This window comes from Syngnathus typhle, linkage group LG1 (assembly GCF_033458585.1).
Source record: "Syngnathus typhle isolate RoL2023-S1 ecotype Sweden linkage group LG1, RoL_Styp_1.0, whole genome shotgun sequence".
Lineage (NCBI taxonomy): Eukaryota > Metazoa > Chordata > Actinopteri > Syngnathiformes > Syngnathidae > Syngnathus > Syngnathus typhle.
The window spans coordinates 10,720,621-10,745,000 of NC_083738.1; the positions used below are offsets into that span (position 1 = coordinate 10,720,621).

Sequence of the window (24,380 nt, forward strand, 5' to 3'; positions counted from 1 at the left end):
ATTGGTAGACGTATTAAGTATTTTGAAAATTCATCCCTAGATAACAGTTTCAATATGCAACATGACATTCGGTAGACAAGTCTAACTCAAGAAGACCCACCAACAAATCTCAAGGAGCCATACCTGGAAAGACTTTTATAGTCTGCCATCGTGGGTTTGACGCCTGGTAAGCCGATTCAAGGTCCATCAAAGATGAACTCATCCTAGTAGTTTTGTCAAATTGTACTAAAAGAACACCTCCCCGCAAATGAGTTTTCATTATTTCCTGTGGGACGACAAAGTTTGCTGACTCATCATCATTTGTACCACAGAAAATACGGCCATGCTTGAAAAGCAACGTGAAGACTGCCATTTTGGATTGAAGCATCTATTTTAGAGCTATCTTCAGTTTTCCACTCTATTAGGTATTAGCTTTGTTGTCCATGTGACCGTCAGACCGTAGATGTGGTTTGACGTGCACAAATGTAACAAACCTAATGCGGGGCGACAGTGAATGCACAAATGAGATGCATGCAGGCACATAGACAGGGAACTCCTTTTCAAGCATTAATCCAAGCTTGCTGCAAAATGTCGGACTTTAAAATCCCATTTCAAAAAGACACATTTTTTTCAACCCACTCTTCAAGCTGCAGGAGGACGAGGATCTCAATAGGCAAAATAATGATGTTGCTGTCTGTGCAACGCTGCCACAACTGCACACATCCGGCGTCATTAATTCACGACAGACCTGCAACCTCGCTTTTTATTCATGCGTTCTCTTGTTTATTTGGATGAGTGCGGGGGCGCGGGGAACACGCGGGTGTAGAATGCATACAGTGCAAGATCATGAGGCAAGGTATGAAAACAGGAAATATAAAGAAAAATGAAATTAATTTGGAAGTAAAACATGACGCGACGGTTGGAGGAGTTTGGCTTGTGGTCCACGCAGCATAATGATGAGGAAACGAGGAAATGTTCTTGCTCTGAGCAGGAGATAAAAAGGATTTGTAAGGCTATGTAAGTACAGAAGAAGAGTTGGGAAAGCGATCAATAATTAATTTACTTTCAACAGTCAAGGGCAATTAACATGCTGTTTTTTGCCCATTACCCACCTAAAAGCGGTGAATCCGCAGCCCTAGCCCCGTAATCTTGCTAACCGTTGTCACTGTGGAGGCTTACACAGCCCGCCGATCAATACGTCTATGCTAACGCAGAGGACAGTCGGGCTTTGTAAGCGCCCGCAACTCAGATTACTGGCCTTTGTGAATAGTTACCAGTGTGCAACATACCGCAGGATCACATTAACTTCTATCCTCAAGAACAGCAAGTCATTGTTTGGTCTTTAGCCAACATGACGCCCCCCTAGTAGCTTCAAATTTGATATATCTGTCTATCGTGGAGATTGGTGGTGCAGCATAGTATCACATTCTAAGTCCCCTAAGTACCTTAGTACCTAGACTGCCTACATGTCATTACAGAGCAAGTCAACCCCGTTTTTTTTTTATCTACAATAATGTTGTATGCGCCCCCACTTATATAAACATGGCATTCTGATTAATATTGCGTTTTTTGAATATGAGTTAAGCAGCAAAATCCACCCGTTCTTATTCATCTAAGGCCCTATTGCCACGACCTGTCGACTGAAAAGGACATTGCCAGGTCCCACAACCAATCAGGGCTCAGCTTCAGAAAACTGGTGAGCCGTGATTGGTTGTGACCTTAGACCTGGCAACTGTGATGTCATTTTCAGTGGACAGCTAGTGGCAAGATGGCCGCCTCCTGCAATGGATAAGTGATGAATTTTGCCTATTTAATTCATAGTCCACAAATGAGAAATGAATCAGAAAATTGTGTTTTGACTAGTTGGGCTGCACAGAACATATTATTACAACAGAGATTTTGAGGTTGACATTGAACAATGTCAGTTTTATGTTGGGTCAATAGCCAGAAATTTAAAAAAGTGTCTTCAAACGAATTTAAAAAAAACTTGTCATCATTCATGAATACTGCAGCATCCCATCACTGGTGAGCTATTTTTGATCAGATCAGCGTGCCACTCACGTGGGCCTTCCCCACAGGCACCAATTTGGTGACCGCTACCTTACAGTCTAACAAGCATGTTTTGGGGATGTAAGGATAAAAAGCCAAGCTCAAAACTAGATCACTTTGACTGTGAGACAGAAGCAACAACCACATAATCTACGCTAAATCCTTCAATAACAGCACACTGATTATTGTCGTTAGCGCTTCCAGAAAGATTGTGAGTTGTCGGCTGAATTTTTGTTTTTTGACCTCAGCTCAAACTGTGCTCTACCTATCACCTGATGTAAACGCGATGTTTTTTTATTTATTTTAAATTTCTAAACTAGGTCACCCGCCTCCCCCAAAAAACCCCACTTATCTGGTGAGGCAGGCTCAGAGATGGATGACACCCAAAGCTTTGGGGGAATTGATGTGCACTCCCTCCCTAGTGCTTGTTTAACGAAGCCCCCACCCCTGCAGGTCTGTCCTTCTTCCCGGGCCCAAACGAAACATGTGTGCTCATGTTAATGAAGGGGCATGAGGCCTTTTTTTGGGAGAGAGGAGGAGGGGGTTAGTCGTCCATGTTGCGTTATTCTAACAGACAGCAGCCGGAAGTGCGTAAGGCATATAGCTATGAATATTTACTCTTGTGACTTAAACAATTGAGGGATGTTTATTTTATTTACTTTTCAATCTTACTTTTACATGGTTCATTTAAGTTTCCTCCTTCCTCATGAGAGTGCAGAGAACGCAGCCCTCTTCTATTTGTTCTACTCAGCACTCGTGCATCAGCATCCTGGACAAGCTGGAGAGCACTGGTGAAGCTTTGCATCTGCTCTCTTCCTTGTGAACAGATTGGTGGCCTTTCAGCTAGTCTAGTATACAGTAATGACAATCTCTCCAAATTCTAGTCAGAACTCGAGTGCCTTGTGGCAGCCTGGTATGTGCATTAATAAGATTAATAATTGACCTCCCCCCATGACAGAATCAATGTGAATGTGCATGACGTAGTGAAGGCATCGTGCCGAACTCTGGCTCGACCACTTAATTAACTGCTAAATAAATTAGCATTAAGAGTGTGCTCATTTGTGATATGTGATGTTGTCGGGCAAGCTCAGAGCCTGACTCCGTCTTTACTTTCTAACTCTCCGAATGTTTAGATTGCAAACATATTAGCTTGGTCATAAAAGAAAATGAAATGGTTTCCTTAGACAAAAAGAGGAAACGTTTGATCACCATGGCAACACAAAGTGGAGGGGCTCAGCACTTCTTCAGCACATCCTGATGCATGTGACACATTGAGTTTATAAATAGAGGACTTGGGCAGCTGCAGCCAACCATTGGCAGAGGCTCGGGTCCTGGCGGCGGGTGAAGGTAGGGGCCAGAGACCTGCAATTCTGGACATCTGGACAGTGACCAGCTGGTGCCGTGGGGGAGGTATAGGCCTTTTCTTTTTCCAACTAGAATGTCAAAGTTCAGACCGGAATTGTACCACCTTCATTAGATATTTCACCAATGTTTTTTTTTTTTTTTTGGACTGGGCATGGACTTTTATGCAAAATGCTATCGGCGTCGTGGCCCTGTGGCAGCCCTCTGGCAGGAAGCTTCCAGCCGCTAATACAACCGATGCAACAATGTTTACACAGTCCATCAATGCCAGTGTTCATTTCAATATTTAAACCATATTGGAGACACTGTTCAGTATTTCTAAGTAAATGTCATCAAAGTGCTCATTTCCATCAATCATTAATATTTATTTATATATTTTATAATTATTTACTTTCTTCCACACAGTTTTTGAATGTAGCCTAGCCCAAGTGTATGTGTTCTGTCCGTAAGTCATTGCGGCATTATCTATATGCCTATAAATAAATAAGATGCCCAGCTGCTATTTACAGATATCTCGTTAGCCAGCGCGCAACTGAAGAGACCTCTGTGGAATCCCAATTGGAAAGCGAAAATTGAGAAAGTGGACTTACACTGACACCTGCTGGAACAACATCAGGTCCAAAAACCGGGGATAAGTGAGTCAATTGTATTTGTCCATAATGCTGTTATGTTTGTATGGGACACCTCAAGTGGTCATATGGGTCACATTGACCCACTGCGCATTCAGCCATTATTGACATTATTTTTGGGGTGAATAATGGGGAAAAAATACGGATTTTGGTAAAAAGGAAAATTGATCGCTAAGTAATACAATTTCTGTGCCCCTTCTAGCCTTTTATCACTAGCGGGTCAATATGGAGTACTCAAATACTGCAACAAAAGATGACAAAAGCGTGGTGGTGGGGGGTGGGTCATTATTAAATTACACAGTAGTTCCCCTTCTTTTTTTTTTTTTTAACAAATTTCCCTGGATTTTTAATATGGGCCAAAGTGGCCAACAATATAACGCGGGGATAAACTTGTTTTCTATTGCAACAACCTTTTTGTGTTTCTTCAGTTTTCGGTCAATGATTGATTGTCACATAAAAATAGCTTGCATCCAAATTAGCTTCATGGTAACTTCATGTGTATTGATTACCGATCTGAATACAGTTTGTATACGTTTTACACAGCTAAAACATCATCAGGTCAAGATGCCTCTGAAGAACACAGATGCGTACAACATGCAGACAAGCCATTCATCATGCACTTGACAGTGGAGGGGTGCAGCCAATCACTACAATCAAGTATATAACTCTAACCAACCTTATATTTAGAAATGTCCTCCCAAAATGATGAATCATTCATCTCAAGGCATTAAACACCAATGGGTCAGCGTAACCAGTTATGTTACTGGTGAAACTGACCCCATATCTTGGTCTCAAAAGTAGAAACCCTACCACAATTTTCCTTTAGCCACAGGCAGTTCTAATTAATCAGCAGGTAAATAAAGTAGTCCCGTGAACTCATTTACCTGCTAGGTTAATTATTTGGGTTAATACCTAGACTATACTCTGTACAGGTTGGAGGTTGACCTTCTGACCGCATGGTGCAGGGACAACAACCTCCTGCTGAACGTCAACAAGACCAAGGAGATTGTTGTTGACTTCCGGAAGGGTCACACCCAACACCTGCCGCTGACCATCGACGGTGCTGTGGTGGAGAGAGTGAGCAGCACCAGATTCCTGGGGGGGGACAGAGTGAGGATCTCTCCTGGTCCACCAACACCGTATCACTGGCGAGGAAAGCTCAGCGCCGTCTGTACTTCCTGCGGAAGCTCAGGCGAGCTAGTGTTCCTCCGGCCGTCATGACTACATTCTACCGTGGCACCATTGAAAGCATCCTCTCCAATTGTATCGCTGTTTGGGGTGGTAGCTGCACTGAATGCAACAGGAAGACCCTGCAGCGCATAGTGAACACGGCTGGTAAGATTATTGGTGATTCACTCCCCTCCCTGAAGGACATTTACACCTCCCATCTCACCCACAAAGCGACCACGATTGTGAGCGATGTGAGTCACCCCGCTCACTCTTTGTTTGGTCTTCTGCCCTCTGGAAAGAGGTACAGGAGCCTGCGCTCCCACACCGCCAGGCTCACCAATAGCTTCATACTCCAGGCTGTTAGGATCCTGAGCTCTCTCCCCCCTTCTGCGTAGCGTTCTGTACTTTTGCGCTATGTGATTCTGACTGTATGCTGTATGCACACTTGCTCCATTTTTGCTCTTATTTATGATGTCATTTGTTTATTTTTTATTTATTTATCACTCTTATTTATTCACTGTTTGTGCCTTCTTGTTTTTATTTGTTTGTGTTGTTTACTTGTATGTATATTGTGTACTATGTCTTGTCACCGTGGGATAGTGGGAACATAATTTCGATTGCTTTGTGTGTCTTGGCATGTGAAGAAATTGACAATAAAGCAGACTTTGACTTTTTTTTACTTTGATTTGAGAATTAAAATGTCCAAGCAGGGCTAAACTGACCCTGGAAGATTATTGCACCCGCTGATAAAGTTAACCAGAGGATTCAAACAACACATATATGAGACACAATATAATGCAATGAGAATACTGTACTCTCTTGGTCACTACGGAGATAAGTGGTAGGAGTCTGCTAACTCTACTTAATAGCTGGTGGAAAGAACACGCCACTCTTTCATTTGCATCTCTGGTGTGCACATTTACTGTTCGGGGCACGGTTAGCAGCACTACGACTCACAAGCGAAACAAAAATCAAATGAGGTTGACTTGAACCAATCACAAAGGCTCAACATCCGAAAAAGGTCAACCAGCATTAATTTGGCTTTCTCAATGCTGGTCCTCAATTAACTCAGCAGACTCAAAGTAACAAAGTGCATTAACAACTAGCTGTTTGTAAGAAACAAAGACTGTATTCCACAAAATGACATGCGTGTTATCTTACAAAATAGTTATCACTTTTTTTTTTTTACTACTCACACTGTACAAGTGGCTTGGCGAGAAGGCATTCCTGGAACAAAAATATACTCTTGAAACACAATCACCATACACTGTGCAGTGGAGGGGTGCAGCCAATCACTAGGCGCTTGTATAGAAACTTAAATAAATAAATAAGACGCAATCCAGTGTCCCCATTTCTTGTGAACGTTCATGTTGAAAAAGGTGGCCCAGAAAAAAAACAGAACGTGGATGTCATCAGGCAACAAACTTGTTTTTGGTGGTGGAGCCGCTCTTTGTGGCCGTGTCAGCATGCGACTGGTAGCCAATCACAACTTTGGAAGGGACTCCGAGGCTTTCTTTGAAGACACGCCTAATACAACAAAAACACTTAGCAGACACAAAAAACAAAAAGAACACACTGCAGGTCCCTGCTCACCCAATGTGTGTGATGGCATCCTTGTTTTCATAGTCCGTGGTCCAGATGGCGATCTTGTCCCCTTTGGTTCGTACGTTGATGACTGCGCCACACACATCGTCACTGTGGTCGTCAAACGCTTCCCCCACCAGACACAAGAGCTGCGATGCAAAGACATCCACTCACGTGAGGATCAACCAGGTGGGAAAAACATTATGGGCACTTAACTTTGTGTAGCTCATTGAATATTTAAAGTTTAACATCAAATCCCCCCCCGGTTTATTTTATTATGCGATGCACGCCATGTTGGGAACGGATGTGACGTCAAGTCGTTGACTAGGCCGCAGCTTGCACTCACCACTAGCTATCAAGTGTTACGCCAGAGCTCTTGCCTATAGCTGTCAATCTGTCGTTTCCTACTTTTTTCTAATTGCGAAGTAAGCTGCTGTAGGGGACAATCTTTAGTTAAAATGTCCAAACAGTTACTTGATTGTGAAAATACGAGGCGATTATTTGATGGTCAGTTTGTTGTTGATTAATTTTTACACTTCTAATAATCATGATACTATAATTTCTATAACCATTCAGAACCCACTTGCTACAGAAGCAAAACTTACCGTCTCCAACCAGAAGCGATCGAGGTCAGCCTTGCGCTGCTGTTTGGAGAGCGTGATGAGCCAGCGGCCGCCTTGCCTATTGCGTTCATCCTCCCACATGGGTTCAATGCCGTCCTGTGGACAAAGAAATGTCCATGGGACTGCTGCAGCCAAGTGGACATTCGGGAGTCCAATAGAGAGACATACAAAGCAAACCAGCAGCACCAATGACAGGGATTCTACAAGTATCTAATTAAACATACTCTAATGCCATTGTTTATGCAACTTAAAACATACTTAATAACTATGTCCTACCACATACACACACGCATGCATGCATATACTGCATGGCCTTCAGTTGATAATTTTTTTTTAATCATGATTAGTCACTGTTAAGTTGCAATTAATCACACATTTTATCTGTTCTCAATGTATAATAGTTTTTTCGAAGTTTATGTCTGACAGAGTCAAAATGGCTGCTTTTTAACCCTAACCCTCCCAGCAGTGTTCTCTCTTTCCTTCTTTTCTCCTCTTTCTTTCCGTCTTTTTGTCCATTTGGCAATGCTGGTGTCTTCTACCGCACCTCGGTATCGCTTCGGATCGGATATTTTTTTCCCCCCTGGGAACGGGATAGCTGCGCACATCGTTCGAGACCTGCGTAACTCTACGACGGCTTCCTGCTTATCTGGCCGGTACTGACCGGGTCCCTCGCCTTGGTCTCGCAGTCGCGACCCCTGTGGGGAGTCCGCTCCCTTGTGCTCGTCGGAAGCAACGAGCTTCACCGTGCTAGTCCCGTGGTGACCATCTGCACGTGCCCCGACTGGGTGCCCAGGACGCTGCTCACACGTTTGCCTGCTTTGTGATGTTTTCACCGATTCACGACCGCGGTCCATTGGGCGCCGTTGAACTGCACTGTTCTTACATGGACCCCGTGGAGGCTATTTTGTGTGTTCTCTGATATTGAGAGGTGCTGGTTGGCCGGTGTTACTTTTTTTCCCTTTGTCTTTTTGCTTTGATTTGCTTTGATGGCTTTTATCTTTCACACTTTCTGGCTTTCTTTGTGGCGCCGTTGTGTGGCAGCCTTATGAGAGCCTATTGAGTAGCGCTCATGCCCTCTGTGTCTTTTGTATTCCCGCTCTGTGGTATGGATACTATTGGGGCCTGAATTTCCCCACCCCTGGGGATCAATCAATCAATCTCAAGCACAACACATTGTCACTTTATGTCAGTAGTGAGCCGGGAGGGAGTGTGTGCCTACCTTGAAGAGTGAATAGTCACAGCCGGACATCAAGTTACTGGACAGCTGAATGTGGTTATACAAGCTGGCACGGAACAAAGGACACACCTTGCATTCATAAATAAATCCTCAACTTTAATATTGCTGTCCATATTGCTCTAACATTACTTACGCCCAGAAGTCCTCCACGGTGTCAAATTTGGAGATGAGTCGAAGGTTGGCTTGCCAAGTTTTGCTCTTGTCATTCTTGAAAAACCAAAGAGCCCACCTGCACATGCACAATAGTTGTTTGGACTAGCACAGTAGCGGCGAACTGGACTCCGAGTCTTACCTGTTCTGTAAAGGATGCTTGATGTACGATTCTGGACTTTCAACCAGATTTTGAACCGCCGTCTCACTGTTTTCCTTCTCAAGTTTTGGAGCAATGGAGGCTAACACCTAATCAAGAAAAGGAATACACAATTTTAATTGACAGGCATAGTCCTTTAAAAGTTAAGCAAAAAACAGGGCTGGCAATAAGGCCTTAAAAATAAAATTACATTTAATAAACAACAAACCTATTTTAATTGTTTTTCCCCTTTGCTCATACAAAAAATATCAAAATTGAAAATCGGAATTTTACAGTCGTGCATCATCAAAACACGTTTAATTGTATTTCCCATACAACTAATTAAACAGTAAAAAGGCTTGAGTAAGTACTATTTATTTTGCTGTAAAACTGTCAAGAAAAGTAGACTTTCCGCAGCGCGACTTCTTTCATCCTTTCATCCAGGATGAAAGGGGGGGGGGGGGGGGGGAAACATTAACTTCGATGAGGCTCTATTAGTTACACTTAAAATGACTTGTTCTAAAACTTTTTATCAGAGATACCGGAAATATATAAAGTAAATGAGTATAGCCAAGTTCGTAGCAGTTCTCTGGAGAGAGGCTGCTGTTAGCTCTGCCATGCTAACAGTATCCTAGTAAGCGAGTGGATCGTAACACAAAACTGACATTTTACTCCTCTCACTGCCACATGTGCGCCCTGGTTTGTTTTGCGTCTAAATTCCCATGAAACGTCTTTGACTGGCATACACTAAACAGAAGGTGAGAGTGAGTTTGAGGAGACTGTTATCTGCCAGAGTTTAGCCGAGCACTCACCATACAGGCGGTCGCCATCGTGTAGAACGTTTCTTTGATTTTCTTTCTCTGCCAAATCCGGACTGCACCGAGCATGTACTTTATGAACAATCTGTGACGTAGTCGGAAGTTGACCAGTGGGTGGAGTCAGGGCATTTTTGGTGCATTAATTTAGCCTTTAGTTTCACTTAAAATTGGCTAATTACGTTGATGTCTTTAATTAATCCGATTAAACAATTAAATTACATCCTAAAATCAAAAATACATTTGTATTTTTGTGTTTTCATTAATCAATTACACAAATAGTTAAATATATGTCAACGTTATTGGCCATATATTAAAACACCTTTGTTTTTAGAACCTCATCTGTAATGTTATTAATTTCACGAGTCAAGCTACAATGTAGTTAATTTGGTTTGTTTTATTCTAAACAAAGTTGAATTTTAAAGTACATGTACATTTAGTTTACAGTTAATTTATTTTGTTTTCATACTTTATTACATTATTTTACAATTGTAAAGGATAAATATTAAGTATTTAATTATCAAAACAAATAGAATTAAATTGCAAACAAACAGGAGGGGAAAAAACTGCAGAAAAGAACCTACAACAGGCCCACAAGTATTTGGACACAAATTTCTAGCATTTGAAATGAAACTGTGTAGAATCTCGTTTAGGAATTATACACACTGCATGTAGAGTAATATAACACAAAGTACAAAAAACACACAAAAAAGTACACGCACACAAAAAAACACCACACAAAACATACCCAAAAAATGAAAACGATGCAAAAACACAATTTCTCTTATTACTTCCATATTTTGAATGATTCAAACATTTCCAACTTTAAACGCGTCATTATTCCAACTAAAATATTTTCTTTAAAAATTACAATAGGCAGATACATATGTCGTTCTCTACATTTTATTACTGTAGTTCTTTTTACGTGCAACTTGTGTATTAGATTGCCTAGACTTCTATATTGTATTTATTTGATTAATAATTTAGAACTACAGCTCGCAGCTAGAAAAAAAACCTAAACATTACGTATGATTAAACCAAAAATAACCAATATAGATATCTGATAGGAATTGTGCTTATTTTATTGACACAATATTCATGACATGTGCAGAAAACACATATTTGAATGCTTTTTCAATAGAAATTGTTGCAACCATTGTGAAATTTTTGTGACTTTGACGATGAAAATGATGTAGCATTAAGTGCTCCAGTTGGGAGCTGCATCACTGGTGGTCAATGTACTTTAGAAGGTCAGGACTGTGCGGATGCTGCACAAGAAAAAGAGAAAATCTGACAGTGTTAGGGACAAATTATAATCAATCAGATAAAGGACTATGGCATTAATGAGTATACCTATTTCCAGAGTGCATGAGGTCAAATCCCTCATTAACCTTGTCAAATGGCAGCGTGTGGGTGATAAACTCATCCACCTTCAGCTTCTTGTTCATGTACTGTTCCACTAGTTTGGGGACACTTTCCACGCTCTTCCAGCCTGCGTGAAACAATGTTGAAAGAGGTGTGACTTTTTAATTGCTCACATACAAACAGTTAGGTCAGTAGAGCATCTGTTCACCCACCAAGGGTAAAACTGAACAGCCAAGTAATTGTTGTAGGCTGTCGATTTTCAGAAATGTGTCTATACAAACTCATGTGAATTCTGCCAGCTAATTATGTTACAATGGGTTATATTTAAATAGTTCTGCCCCCAAACAGTTTCTTCTCCCATGAGGTGAAGATTGGCCATGTTCAAGTTACAGTCAGAATACACTGAAACACTGTCATGTCAAAGGCAAACACTAAGCAGAGCTGTGGTGCTGTAAGCGGCACGCTTGAAAGGTTGGCAAAGTTGTCATCTTGGGCTGTGAGGCTTGTTTTTATTTGGCACTATATACCCCACATGCACATTTCCGATACACAACAGGACAAATGCACACAGTAATTCGGTGCATTGGTGATGAAGTGCTGCCTCCACCGGTAAAACTTCAAACAATATTTTCACAGTACTTTTGGCCTCTGGCCTTCTTCTTCACAATCAGGGCTAGTAGTAGCTGCTCACTTTGCTGCTACCGCCTAACTCTGAACCAGATTTCTTATTTGAATTCCAAACTTTGAAACAAAGGCAGATGTGGTAACTTATTCACTGTGGTGACCCTTTAAGCGCCACAATACCGTATATCCCTAAAGAATTCATCACCTCCAAAGGCTGTGCCCCGCCACACACGCCCGGTCACCAGCTGGAAAGGCCTAGTGGAGATCTCCTGTCCAGCTCCGGCGACGCCGGCAATGATGCTCTCACCCCAGCCTTTGTGGCAGGCCTCCAGAGCAGCTCGCTAAAACATTCAACTGGTTATTTTCTTCTTTTTGTACTACATTTGACTGGCACAACAATGCAAAATCTCACCATGAGCTGCACATTGCCGACGCACTCAAACGAGTAGTCCACGCCGCCGTCGGTCATCTCCACCAGTACCTCATTGATGGGCTTGCTGTGGTCTTTGGGGTTGACAAACTCAGTGGCGCCGAACTCCCTGGCTTTGTCAAACTTGGTCGGGTTGATGTCGACACCGATGATGCGAGTGGCCCCAGCCACCTTGCAACCCATGATGGCGGCTAGGCCGACAGCTCCCAGGCCAAAGACGGCGCATGTGGAATTGGGTTCCACCTTAATTGAAGGAAACCCACCAGATACATTTCAGGCACTTCTATAAAGCCTTGTACAGTAATTTATTTTATTTTTTTTTTTAAATAGAAGACTTTCCTTTTTCCAAACAATCCTCTCATTTTGTTTCGTATAAAGAACATTTTCACCACAGCCTTTAGATTTTGATGAGCATCAGGAGAGAAGGGAGGCATTTATTTGGGCAGTAGCAAGAATTCAAGTGGGCTAATTGAAGCATGACATCTATTAAAATGGGGTACCTATTTGATATGTGGCCAATTCATGTACTGTAGGAAGTGATCTTTTTGGCAAACCTACCTTGGCGGTATTCAGCGCAGCACCGTAACCAGTGGAGATGCCGCACCCAAGGAGGCACACCCTGTCAAGGGGAGCCTTTTCATTGATTTTGGCCAGGGAGATGTCCGCCACCACAGTGTACTCTGAGAAGGTGCTGGTCCCCATGAAGTGGAACAACTTCTTGCCCTTGCAAGTGAAGCGGGAAGTCCCGTCAGGCATCAGGCCCTGACCTTGGGTCACTCTGAAGGAAGGGAGCATGATGTTAATATGTTTTGCTTACTAGTAATTGTTTCTGTTTGTGCACTTGTCTTTGATTGTCTGTAATTTTATAAATTTTTCCATTTTGCACATGTTTCTTGTATTCTTGCACTCTTGTACGCTGCTGTGACAAGAAAATTCCATCTAACATAATATGATCATCCTAATTTGGAAGAATTGATGTCAATACAAAGTCAAGCAATTTAAGTATTTTTCTGTAAACTGATACCAAAATAAACAAGATGAACAAAAAAATATTCCGGATATTTACAAACAGACAAAATACCAAATGACCTCATAAAATAAAAAATAAAATACAATGCATTTAAAGGAAGAATGATATAATTACATCCTTTTATATTAAGTTCTAAGATGTCTAACCAATGGCGCATTACTGCCACCAATAGATGTTACGCTTTCACTTGTTTCACCCCTAACATAGTGTGCATAAAATTAAACATGTATTTAAAACTCCCGGAACGGAGTATTCGATTAAGACAAGTGTACCTAATTTTCTGGCAGAGATTGGTCTTGGGATTTTTGCAGAACTTGCATTCCCCACACTGAGGCACATACAACGGGATGACAGTATCACCTTGACACAACATGAATCATTAATCTCTCAGACAACATAAATACAAAGACTTTGAAAATATAAAACATGTCTGGGACTTCTTACCGGGCTTAAACTTGGTTACACCCTCGCCAACACTCTCCACGGTGCCAGCGCCCTCATGGCCTAGGATGATGGGGAACACCCCCTCAGGGTCACTGCCACTTAGAGTGTATGCGTCAGTGTGGCACACCCCAGTGGCAAAGATCTGAAAAACAATTGACAATGTTAATAGGAAGTTTCATTTGACTGTACACCACCTAGACCAGCCTTGATTTACCTTAATCCGGACCTCATGGGCCTTGGGTGGCGCCACCTCCACATCTTCAATGGTCAGAGGCTTTCCCGACTCCCAGGCTACAGCAGCCTTGCACTTGATGACCTAGAAAAGCAATCACAGAGCACGGCCATTTGGTTTTGAATGGGACATTTAGTTTCTAATACAGAAGAACTGTCAATCCGTAGGGTGAAGTCAACAAGGCGTTACTTAAATCTTACATATAACGTCTATAAATTATTCCGTTTTAAAATGTACTCATTCAGTTGTGGTTTATATAAAGAGGAACAGTGATGCTTTTGTCTGAATTCCTCGTTTTGATAGCATCACGGAGAGGCTGAGGGGTTCATTCCTTCCCGTGAGACTTTTTAACTCATCGCGGGGGTTGGGGGCTATCTATTTATCCATCCATCCATCCATCCATCCATCCATGGTTCCTCTTCTATACTTGTTCTGAGGTGCGGCTCAGACCAAGCCGTTTTGGCAGGGTCTCTTTAAATCAGTGCTTCTCAATTATTTTCTGTTACGCCCCCCCCCTAGCAAGAAGAAATCTATTCGCGCCCCCCCTCCCCACCGTGACTATCCTAACTTGTCTTGTAAGTCGTAAAATGTTGCACTGTCGCAAACGTGACAGAAGTAACAATGAGAGCGCCACTGCCCCCTGCTGTAGTAAACGCGCAATTACACTTTATTCTAGTACTGCCAAAAAAAAAGCCTGTTCCCCAGGGTCACACGCGCCCCCCCAGGAATAGCACCGCGCGCCCCACTATTTGAGAAGCACTGCTTTAAATGCAAATGAGATACTTCACACCAAACTCCCGGTCAGACATATTTGTAGTTTTTTAGCCGAGGTAGCGTTTACTTGCGCCGCAAACGTTTTGATTGATTAAAAGATGTCAACGGCAGAAGACGTCCATACATACATAACATGTAACAAAATAAATCCCCTCACAATATTTATTAACACGTCTTGTAAACAAGGGTTGTCACGATACCAGAATTTCAGTCAATACCTGTGATTTTCCACAATTCGAGACTAATTCGGTACCACGGTACAAAACAACAAAACAGAATACGCTGACTTTAAAAATCACTAATCCATCTGCTACAGCCAAGAAGGCTTGCACACACACCCTCAACGTGTGCCCAAATGTAATGTCTGCGCACTTGGTCCATGTGACATTAATAATCGTAATGATAAAGATGGCAGATATCCAAAAACCGTTTGGGCAAACCAATTACCTTGTTTGGTCGTCTCGCCCCAACAGATGTGATGTAATAGATACAAATACGTAATAGAAAATGGAGAAAACTGAACAGAGTAAAAAAAAAAAAAAGCCCCCAAACAGATCATAAAAGTATCTCTGCAGCACCTGGAGGGATAGATTAGACTTTTCTACAATTTTGGAGACTCCAGGTACACAATAAAATGAATATAAAAGCAAAAACTTTTCAATGATACGTCTTATCATTAAAAAGCGTAGGTAGGTGTGAACTTTGGACTAGCAGATTGTAGCTTGCCCACTCCTTTACCTTAAAAAAGCGCTTCGTTGCTAGTTCAATCCAAGTACACAATAAAATGAATACAAAATTAAAAAAAAAAAAATAGATTTTCCAAGTTACGTCTCCTTTAAGAATTATCAACAAATTATTTGGAGTAGGTGTGAATTTTCGGCTAGCAGACTGTGGCTTGGTCCCGCATTTACCTTAAAAAAGCGCTTCGTTGTTAGTTCGATGCATAAATGATATCCTTGTTTGTTTACTTATCCAGCCGACGACAGCTCTGCAATTGTTCTTCTCTCGAAGAATATGTAATTTAGCGGATTTAAAGTACCGATTATCGCACTCCCAAAAACCACCAGTCAGGAAAAGAGCTTTGAAAGTTAAATGAAGTTACCATCGATTGAATTATATTCATTTAGTAAGTTTGAAGCGTACACCAACCTTGCCGGATGTCGCCATGCTGCTCCACTGTCTTAAACGTCGAAGGCAGTGAGCCTGTGTGCGGCTGTGCGCAGCCGTGTGAGGAGAGGTTGACCAATCAGATAAAACGATAGAGGTTGACCAATCAAACACAATGATAGAAATGACGTACATCCGGAACCGCGAAATTAATATTTAAAAGAATGTCACCGGGTCGCGATTTAACCTTGGTGTTTGAAGTTTTGGAAAAATTATTTGCGTCGTTCACACCAACAGTTGTATCTTAGGCTTGATTCACACCGCAGGTAAATGCCACCACCTCCATCCCATTTTTGTTTTGCCCGCATGCCACTAGTATAATTGTTCGGAGTCTGAACGGTTCAATTTCTATTTTGTTATTCAAGTAATCACTGACAAACTTTGAATAATCGTTTATTGCGCCTTATTGCTGCCTTGATTTTTTTTTTCAAGGTTGCCTATTTTATTCCTTACACGATCCAAAATGTTCATATAGTTTTACTAATATTGTTTGCACTTCACGTCTCAATAAAATAATTTACTCTTTTTTTTTTAATAAAATGCCAAATGTTAGTGTCTATTGTTTCTTTGATATGTAAACCTGAACTTGAATAATTCAGGGTAGAGACAAAAGACCATAAAACTGCTGCGCCCTAATAACCATTGTCATAAATCATAAGCCTGTGTGGGAAAGAAGTAAAATCACTGAGACACTATTTTACAGAATTTTGTTTTTTAATCAAGACAAGATTTTCTGCAGTCGTAAGAATTCAACCAATTTTGAACTCTAAACCCCCCAACAAACTTGTCCATATATCACTAATGACCATTTGTGAATGTATCTGTTCAGGTGCATTTGACTACTGAGGTGTATCACAAACATGGATTTGAGCCCTTTAAATATCAAAGGTTGAGATCATCAATCTTTCTGTCAGCTGCCGTCAGTATTTTGTGCAGGCCCCCATCTATCCAATTTGTTGGCGACAGCCAAACATAGTCAGGAATGAACTACTTGCCACACATCCCTGACATGTAGCCAAATAAAAAATAAAACATGTTTGTTTACCTTCCGGTATCACTGATTACAATGATATGGTCCCATATTATTTTAATTTCCCCAATGACCACACTGTGCACGTCTGTTGTTTTTATTTGAATAATTTTCTTAATTTGGCCACATGTCAGCTTGTGCTGTGTGACGTGGAAATGACATTCTCAATGAGACTTACTAGCTGTCGGCAACAAGGGACCAACTAGCCCCACGCAGGCCTGAAATGCTAACAGCGGCTCACTGACGGACAGACAATGTCCACCTTTGGTAACTATAAAAAGAAGACTCATCACTTGTACAAAAAATAATAAAAATAAAGAAAACAAATCCACTCAGAAGATAATGTCCAACTTTGTGACCCTCACAGAGGACTAAGTTGTGGACCCACAGCAGATCATCTCCCACCTACAAATAAAACAAAGAGGTTTAACACTGACACGACGACACAAGAACTCAAATGCCATTCAGGATGCAGTCCTACCCCTGAATCCACGTCCTCCGCCACCTCTGCCTCTGAAGCCGCCACCTCCACGTCCGAATCCTCCACCTCCACGTCCGAATCCTCCACCTCTACCACCTCCTCCAAAACCTCCACCTCTGCCACCCCGGAATCCACCTGAAACAGTAGCATTTTTGTAATAATTATGGAGAACAAAAAGTAAAGCAGCTACCAGATTGTAGTTTTATTTGTACAGTATAAAGGCATCCCAAACTCCATCATGCAAAATTGGGCAAGGAACAATGCCACCTTCGAGCTTTATGTTTACTTTGTAAACAAACAAACAGCACAGCTCAGTCTCTGGCTTGCAGAAGGCATGGCTTACTGATATGCTTTTGGCAGTCTGTCAATTTTGTGAATTATTTTTTCAAAAACTCACATAGGTGTTAACATAAAATAAATGTGCATGCTTCATTTCCTGAGGAAAAAAAAACATTGTTCATGCACCGCCTCAAAAACAGAAGGTGCATTTTTTTTCAAATAAAGAAAACTATTTAAGTTAGACAAATATGAAGACCAACTATGGATGTTACACTCTGCTCAAGCCCTTGCATCTCCCAGGAATTCGGAACCAAAATATCGTGGAAGTCACACAGTCGTTTTCTAAAAACCGAATGTGCATGTCCAACTATTTTTTCTTTGAATTCGTATTGAGACTTTCATCAAACATGAGGACCAACGGTCCGGGTTTGTTGACACTCATAACGAGCCTCTTCCTGAACTACGCCGCTAAACCAGATTTGATTACGAAGCCGGTCTTGTCTTTGCAGCATGCAAATCTGTTTGATATTTCTGAGTCGCTAAACATATTGCAGAAGGGCTCCCTTAGGCCCTCATTGCAGGTGTACGAGTAGTATTGGTCCCTGTGTACGATACAAAGCGTGACTATTAAATCAACGCATGTACCAACTACCAAACCATGATTTTTGACATACCATTACAAACCAACAAACAACAATCAACACTCACAGCACGCTCAACATGTGTGACAATGACAATAAAGATCTATTCTATTCTATCCAGGATCAAATCAAATGTAAGAAATGTCTTCACCTCCACGACCGCCTCCCCGTCCACCTCTACCTCCCCTTGGCGGACCCTTTTCACCAGGCGGCCTTGGCAGGAACCTTTGCAGTGGAAGGAGCTTCATTGGGTCTATATAAAACTGAACACAAGCATTGGTCATTTAGATTGCAGTTTGATGCTAATGTATTTGCATGGAAACTGGATGAGAATTATTACCTTCTGCAATTTCTTAAACGAAGAAGCCTTCATGTTTTCAGAAAGTTTGACGGAAAAATACTGAACAGGTGAGTTAAGGGACAACCAAGAAACAAATTTGTTCTTATAAAACAAATGAAACAGATGTTGAATGAATGGGATACAAAGTCACGCAGCTGTCCAAATATCTCATCCACCTTTCCAATCTGCTCCTTGTTTTCCAGGTACACTGGTGCATTAAAGTAGGGAACCTTGTTTTCCTCAGTTGTGCATTTGCACACGACGTCGTCCTCGCAGGGATGCACAAACTCTCCTAAAGCTATGGCACAACAGTTAATGTTACAGGTTGATATAATGATTTAGGCACAATTATTAATTTGTATTAGCAATGTTAATCTTTTATCGTAACATCCTGACTAACAAAGGTACAATTTTTAGATCCATCACACACATTTAACTGTAGCCTTGTTGGTGTGATTGTAACGGTAATCACAATTTCAAACTGTAATGCTTACTGCATGTTAAAGCGGTTAATTGAGATGTATTAACCCGAATATCGGGATATGAAAACATCTGCCCTATTTCTGATCGTCATATGGCTCTAACTTTGGTTTTCAATTGCTATCATGCACGAAGCTCTCACCAACAACGTATTCTGGGGGTCCATAATCTTGCTGTCTGAAACCACCACGACCACCGAAGCCTCCTCTGCCACCTCTGCCGCCGAAGCCTCCTCTGCCGCGGTTATTAAATCCTCCGCCTCCTCCTCCCCTGTTAAACCCTCCGCCTCCTCCTCCCCGGTTAAAACCTCCACCTCTTCCACCTCTGAATGACATTCTTAAAGAATATCTGAAAGAAACAAAAAATAGACAAACATCAAAAGTCTGAGTAAGGCGAACACAAAGCGTGCTAATAACTAGCTGCTAGCGCCTACCGTATAAATAATTCCTAAGCAAAAGAAGAAATTTCTACAACATGTCGCGACGCCAACGCTTTAACATTAACATTAACTAACATTAAATCGATAAAAGGTGTATAAAGCATCTAAATTGCATTCTGCTCGCGGTACCGACAACTTCAACAGCGTCCAGGACTTTCCAGTATCTCGTGAGACAACACGTGTGAATACATACTGACGTAAAGCTGTTTGTGGCCTGACTGCCGTGATGAGAAGACGCAAAGTGTCGCAAATACAGGTCGGAGACGGTGAAATAGCCACTGCAATGAAATGTATAGTGCTTGCTAAATATTAAGGGATGATGTAATATAATAATCCATGGTAAAGTTTTGCATAATATGACAAGGTTAGAAGATACGTTGTCTCCTTGCAATACCATAGTTATATACAATTAATGGCAAGTCATTGGAACATTTTTATTACTTTTATTACATACTGTAACTTTGTTTCATTCATTTTCCTCGGTATCTATTTTAAGATTAGTGTACTTACTAATACACGCCTTGTCCTCACTAGTAAGACAATTCAACGCACTAGTGGCCTGTGGAATGGCAGTCTAGTAACATTTAAAATTGCTTTAAAATTGCATTCGTAATTCCTAAATTTAAAATAGATTCAATTGTCTTTTATTTTTTGCATGCACACACTTGAGTAACTTTTCTCAGGGATGACATCCGGATGGCTCTGCACTTTTCCGCTTTTGACGTTCTAGTGAATGGCCACTAGGTGACAGTATTTGGTCATGTAAAAATATATGCATGCATGCCTGTCCATACATTGCCTATCAACTAAAAAAAAAAAAGCATTTCTATCCATGCATCATTCTGTTCATCCTAGAGACAACATGACAAATTCTTGCCACATGCGAAATCTTTCATTAAAATGACATCATTCAAATGCTCATCTCATGTTACTCTGTAGTCTGTCCAAACGCTTATTTTTGAGCAGGGGTTTGAGCAGAGGGAGCAGGTGCAAGCGGACACGCCGATTTATAAAGGCAGGTTTGTGTCTCACTCATCTTTGGAGAAGAAGATGGGCGGAACCGACGTGTCTCAACGATGCAAACCTCCGGAAGGGTCACGTTGTGGTGTAAATTGACACTGCCAAGGAGGAGGTTCAGACATCGCTCATCTCTTTGCTCATCTGGGAATATTTGAGAGTGGAAACTCGGGTGAAGAGTAGAGAAGAAGTACCAATACTGCAACTACTACAACCCATTCTACAATCACAACCGGGACCATGACTAATGGCTACAACTAATACTATTATGACAGCTAATACTATGATCACTACTACTACTGCCATACTACTGTACTATATAAACTGATGTGACTCATTGGCAATTTGCCCAAAAATGTCCGTTCAGTCCTTTGCCTGCGACCTGGGCACCCTTCCGTCATTGTCACTTTCCTTATTCATAATACAATCCTCCACCCACCTTCGTTATTTTAAAAGCTCTTCTGTCATCTCTCTCCGGTCCATTTGAGAGAAACCCAGTTTGATTTAAATGGTGGAATGCTTCTATCAGAGTATTACACCATAGGATCGTTGCCAAAGTGCTTTAGAAAGCCTCAGATTCATCTATTGTTAGATGCAACATTAGAACGCCAAACGTTTTAAGTTTAAAAAAAGCTTATTTTGACCAAGATCCTGCTCTGCATTGTAGCCAAGGGTAGAATCAAATCCACGTTGATTATTGCGGCGTCGTACAAAATATGTGGTGGCCGTCAGCGACATCCTAAAGCTGAGGACACGTTCGCTCTGGCGGTTGTAATAGTAGTAATGGTTGTTGTCATGGTGGTAGGATACAATTTAGCAAGTAATTTTCTCAAGACCTATTGGACTGGAGCAGAGTATTTTCTATGTCATGAAAGCATCTGTCCTTTAGCACAACATAACATTGTGTCAGGCCAAGGGGGCGCATTAAGGTCACCCTGTATGTATTTCCTTTATTGGCGCAGCTAACGCATACAAGTGACACAGAGAAAGGCATTAGCTGTGCAATATCTGCGGGTAAAACGAGGACCTTGCAGGCTCGACCGCAGTCTTTAGTGACTGAGGTGGCACGCTTTTCCATGACCACGCTGGTTGTGTCTTGGCATGAAGGAATTGACAATAAAACTGACTCTGACTCTGACTTTACATTCTTCCAAGTCTCTTGTGTGCCTGTTACAATTTCCATTTTCTGCACAATTCATACTGCTATTGTTTTCTAATTTCCATCCATCCATCCATCCATCCATCCATCCATCCATCCATCCATCCATCCATCCATCCATCCATCCATCCATCCATCCATCCATCCATCCATCCATCCATCCATCCATCCATCCATCCATCCATCCATCCATCCATCCATCCATCCATCCATCCATCCATCCATCCATCCATCCATCCATCCATCCATCCATCCATCCATCCATCCATCCATCCATCCATCCATCCATCCATCCATCCATCCATCCATCCATCCATCCATCCATTCACCTTCTATACTGCTTGTCCCCGCGGGGTTCGCAGGCGTACTGGAGAAAAACAACCATCCGCACTCGCACTCACACCTAGGGGCAATTTGGAGTGCCTACCAAGCATGCTTTTTTGGGGGGATGTGGGAGTGCCCGGAGAAAACCCACCCGGGTACGGGGAAAACATGCAAACTCCACACAGGGAGGGTCGAAGTTGGAATCGAACCAGCACCCTCCTAACTGTGAGGCGAACGTGCTAACCAGTGCATCACCGAGCTGCCCCTTTTCTAATTTTAAAAACAAAAAAAAATGAAAACAATGATTTTCACGTGTCACCTGCAAAATTCATAATGCTATTGTTTTCTAATTTTAAAAACAAAAATGAAAACAATGACACTCTTCACGTGTCACTATTAATCACAGTAAAAACGTAGAACAAAATGACAAAAGACTTATAGCATACTACAGTCACTGAGGCCTCTCTGTATTGTCCACTTGAGCCAGATGATTACACTAACAGATGAAAAATCACTTCCATCTGTCCTCAGTCCGTACATTTTTTTTTTTAAACTTTCTTGTCTTTTGTCCTTCATCCGCAAAATGCAAAATGGGTATCTGTCGGTGATGGACGGAAGGACCATTCCATTATTGGGACAGAATGCTTACCTCTAATGGTGGCAAGGACTCTGCAACCAAGACTACCACTGTTTTGACTACTACTACAATTTCTGACCACTCCTATTGCAACTGCTACTGGTACGCCTCCTCCTACTACAATTTATGAAGTGTACGTTCTCCCAAATGGCCACAAAAGCAGTCATCCTCTCAGTTTGAGGCCAACATTTCTTGACAAAATTATTTTCACACTGGGGCCCAAATTGACGGTTTTCCACGCAGTAACACCCTTTGACATAATGCACTGTATCGGTGTCACGTTACAGACATTGGTTTGCAAAAAGGGGGTAGATTAGGTGTCTTATGCAAACATCGAATACGAAAAGAGCGTGGAAAATAGAGCAATGACACACGTTAAGAGGATAATAGACGTTATTAATGGAACATTCAATAGTAAGGTCTGTGTTTTGGGTTCAAACCACCAGCCTTGATAATGACTGTATCATGCTCTATTTTTATTGAGACCATATGTTTCCCTATTCTGTAATCCGCCAATCATCCCATGTGTATGCGTGAGTGTGTGTGTGTGCGTGTGTGTGTGTGTGTGTGTGTGTGTGTGCGTGTGTGTGTGTGTGTGTGTGCGTGCGTGCGTGTGTTTCACAGCAACTGAAATAGACAAAGTGTGAATGAAACAAACCACACCAGCAACAGCGGGCAGGTAAACACACATGAGGAGCTGCCTGCGTGACAGCGTAAGCCGCTGCTGTATTTGGCCTGAATATATTTTTTGCATACTTTTTAGATTAATAGTTGGTATTTGAAATTGAAAGAATGGTGAAAAATATTACACACACTGTCACTTTAAGTAGAATTATAGACTGGTACTGATTCAACTCACCAATAAATACTAAGAGTAATGAAAATTCTTAGCCAAAACTGAAAAACAAAACTGAGGATAACAAAGTCGAAAAGCAAGACACCGAAAGAAATTATATTACTGTGTCATGTATCACTAGCGCTAAGATTTAGTCATTTACCTTTGTATGATCCTTGTATCATCCATTTAAAATACTACTTGAAAATGTATCCAAGACGAAAAAAAATTGGGGTCCATGATCAAACCGCGTTAGAAAGTCGCGTGGTAAAAGCGAGTAAAATTTAGATTTAAGTGTACTACGACATCACTTCTACTACAAACTACCTATACAACTAATCCCACTATTACAGCCTCTTCTGCGACCACTACTAGTAACTATAGTGTGTGGGTTAGTGTTTGTCAAAGTGTGCGTTACGCTGGGATGAAAGACCACACATACACACACACACGCACACACACACACACACACACACACGGTTATTACCCAGCAGCATAAAATCGGTAAAAACACATGAGAACGCGCATGCATGACAGCCTCTAAGCTGTTGCTCAGAAGGTAGTGGTTGTGAGATTTGTGATAATATGATTTGTGATTTTGGCGGTGCAGTGTTGGTATGTTTGACGGATAAGATGTCTTAAATCATCACTTGCTGACCTTTGTTCTATTTAACTGTACTGTGTTGGATATAGGGTCAAGATGTCAATTAGTGCGCAGTTTTGCCCCAGTTGTCTTACTGCGGTTGTATGCAAAGGTTTTTATATAAATGAAGACTAAGCTGAGATGACCTTTTGTTTCAGGCAACTACCAGCCGTGGTTGAATGGCCTTTTTACGAAGCAGTGATATGGAGGAAAAGCAAGAGATTTGCGTGTGTTTATGCTCTAATCTCAGAGGGAAAGATCACAGGAAGAGC

The 24,380-nt window shown here is 41.6% G+C and overlaps 3 protein-coding genes and 1 long non-coding RNA gene across 5 annotated transcripts; 1 reads left to right on the forward strand and 3 right to left on the reverse strand.

Annotated features, from left to right (window-relative positions):
• The first annotated feature begins 3,314 nt into the window (after nucleotides 1-3,314).
• On the forward strand, nucleotides 3,315-5,863 carry LOC133156512 (uncharacterized). The gene is made up of 3 exons (XR_009714876.1): nucleotides 3,315-3,438; nucleotides 3,900-4,025; nucleotides 4,952-5,863. It is a non-coding gene; the product is annotated as an uncharacterized LOC133156512 (long non-coding RNA).
• Nucleotides 5,849-9,851, reverse strand: LOC133156508 (eukaryotic translation initiation factor 4E-1A-like). The gene is made up of 7 exons (XM_061282292.1): nucleotides 9,735-9,851; nucleotides 8,926-9,032; nucleotides 8,767-8,862; nucleotides 8,616-8,679; nucleotides 7,379-7,492; nucleotides 6,783-6,922; nucleotides 5,849-6,716 (listed from the first exon to the last, which is right to left on the reverse strand). The coding sequence occupies exons 1-7, from the start codon at nucleotides 9,807-9,809 to the stop codon at nucleotides 6,602-6,604; spliced, it is 711 nt and encodes a 236-aa protein (XP_061138276.1). The 5' UTR covers nucleotides 9,810-9,851; the 3' UTR covers nucleotides 5,849-6,601.
• A 945-nt stretch (nucleotides 9,852-10,796) lies between these two features.
• On the reverse strand, nucleotides 10,797-15,923 carry LOC133156501 (alcohol dehydrogenase class-3). The gene is made up of 9 exons (XM_061282279.1): nucleotides 15,786-15,923; nucleotides 13,845-13,946; nucleotides 13,631-13,772; nucleotides 13,459-13,546; nucleotides 12,715-12,934; nucleotides 12,139-12,399; nucleotides 11,932-12,067; nucleotides 11,091-11,229; nucleotides 10,797-11,005 (listed from the first exon to the last, which is right to left on the reverse strand). Exons 1-9 carry the CDS (start codon nucleotides 15,801-15,803, stop codon nucleotides 10,981-10,983), a joined length of 1,131 nt encoding a protein of 376 aa, XP_061138263.1. The 5' UTR covers nucleotides 15,804-15,923; the 3' UTR covers nucleotides 10,797-10,980.
• Nucleotides 15,924-16,498: 575 nt separating this feature from the next.
• Nucleotides 16,499-19,708, reverse strand: gar1 (GAR1 homolog, ribonucleoprotein). 2 transcript variants are annotated; one of them, XM_061288047.1, is made up of 7 exons: nucleotides 19,623-19,708; nucleotides 19,197-19,402; nucleotides 18,718-18,872; nucleotides 18,575-18,634; nucleotides 18,386-18,497; nucleotides 17,315-17,449; nucleotides 16,499-17,238 (listed from the first exon to the last, which is right to left on the reverse strand). In XM_061288047.1, exons 2-7 carry the CDS (start codon nucleotides 19,387-19,389, stop codon nucleotides 17,228-17,230), a joined length of 666 nt encoding a protein of 221 aa, XP_061144031.1. In that variant the 5' UTR covers nucleotides 19,390-19,402; nucleotides 19,623-19,708; the 3' UTR covers nucleotides 16,499-17,227. The 2 variants fall into 2 exon arrangements, with proteins under 2 accessions (XP_061144031.1, XP_061144024.1); XM_061288040.1 differs by having other exon boundaries at nucleotides 19,488-19,689.
• Nucleotides 19,709-24,380: the final 4,672 nt, after the last annotated feature.

Excerpts from the sequence above, each read along its gene's own strand:
- gar1 (XM_061288047.1), bottom strand. The coding sequence starts at position 19,389 with ATGTCATTCAGAGGTGGAAGAGGTGGAGGTTTTAACCGGGGAGGAGGA. Across the intron at positions 18,873-19,196 it reads ACCCCCAGAATACGTTGTTG|CTTTAGGAGAGTTTGTGCAT; the intron begins GTGAGAGCTTCG and ends GTTGTGCCATAG. Across the intron at positions 17,450-18,385 it reads ACGGGGAGGCGGTCGTGGAG|GTGGATTCCGGGGTGGCAGA; the intron begins GTGAAGACATTT and ends CTACTGTTTCAG.
- LOC133156501 (XM_061282279.1), bottom strand. Across the intron at positions 12,935-13,458 it reads AATCTCTGCCAGAAAATTAG|AGTGACCCAAGGTCAGGGCC; the intron begins GTACACTTGTCT and ends CCCTTCCTTCAG. Across the intron at positions 11,006-11,090 it reads CTCATGCACTCTGGAAATAG|CATCCGCACAGTCCTGACCT; the intron begins GTATACTCATTA and ends TTTCTTGTGCAG.
- LOC133156508 (XM_061282292.1), bottom strand. The coding sequence starts at position 9,809 with ATGCTCGGTGCAGTCCGGATTTGGCAGAGAAAGAAAATCAAAGAAACG. Across the intron at positions 8,680-8,766 it reads ACCGTGGAGGACTTCTGGGC|CTTGTATAACCACATTCAGC; the intron begins GTAAGTAATGTT and ends GTTCCGTGCCAG. Across the intron at positions 7,493-8,615 it reads GTGACTATTCACTCTTCAAG|GACGGCATTGAACCCATGTG; the intron begins GTAGGCACACAC and ends CTTTGTCCACAG.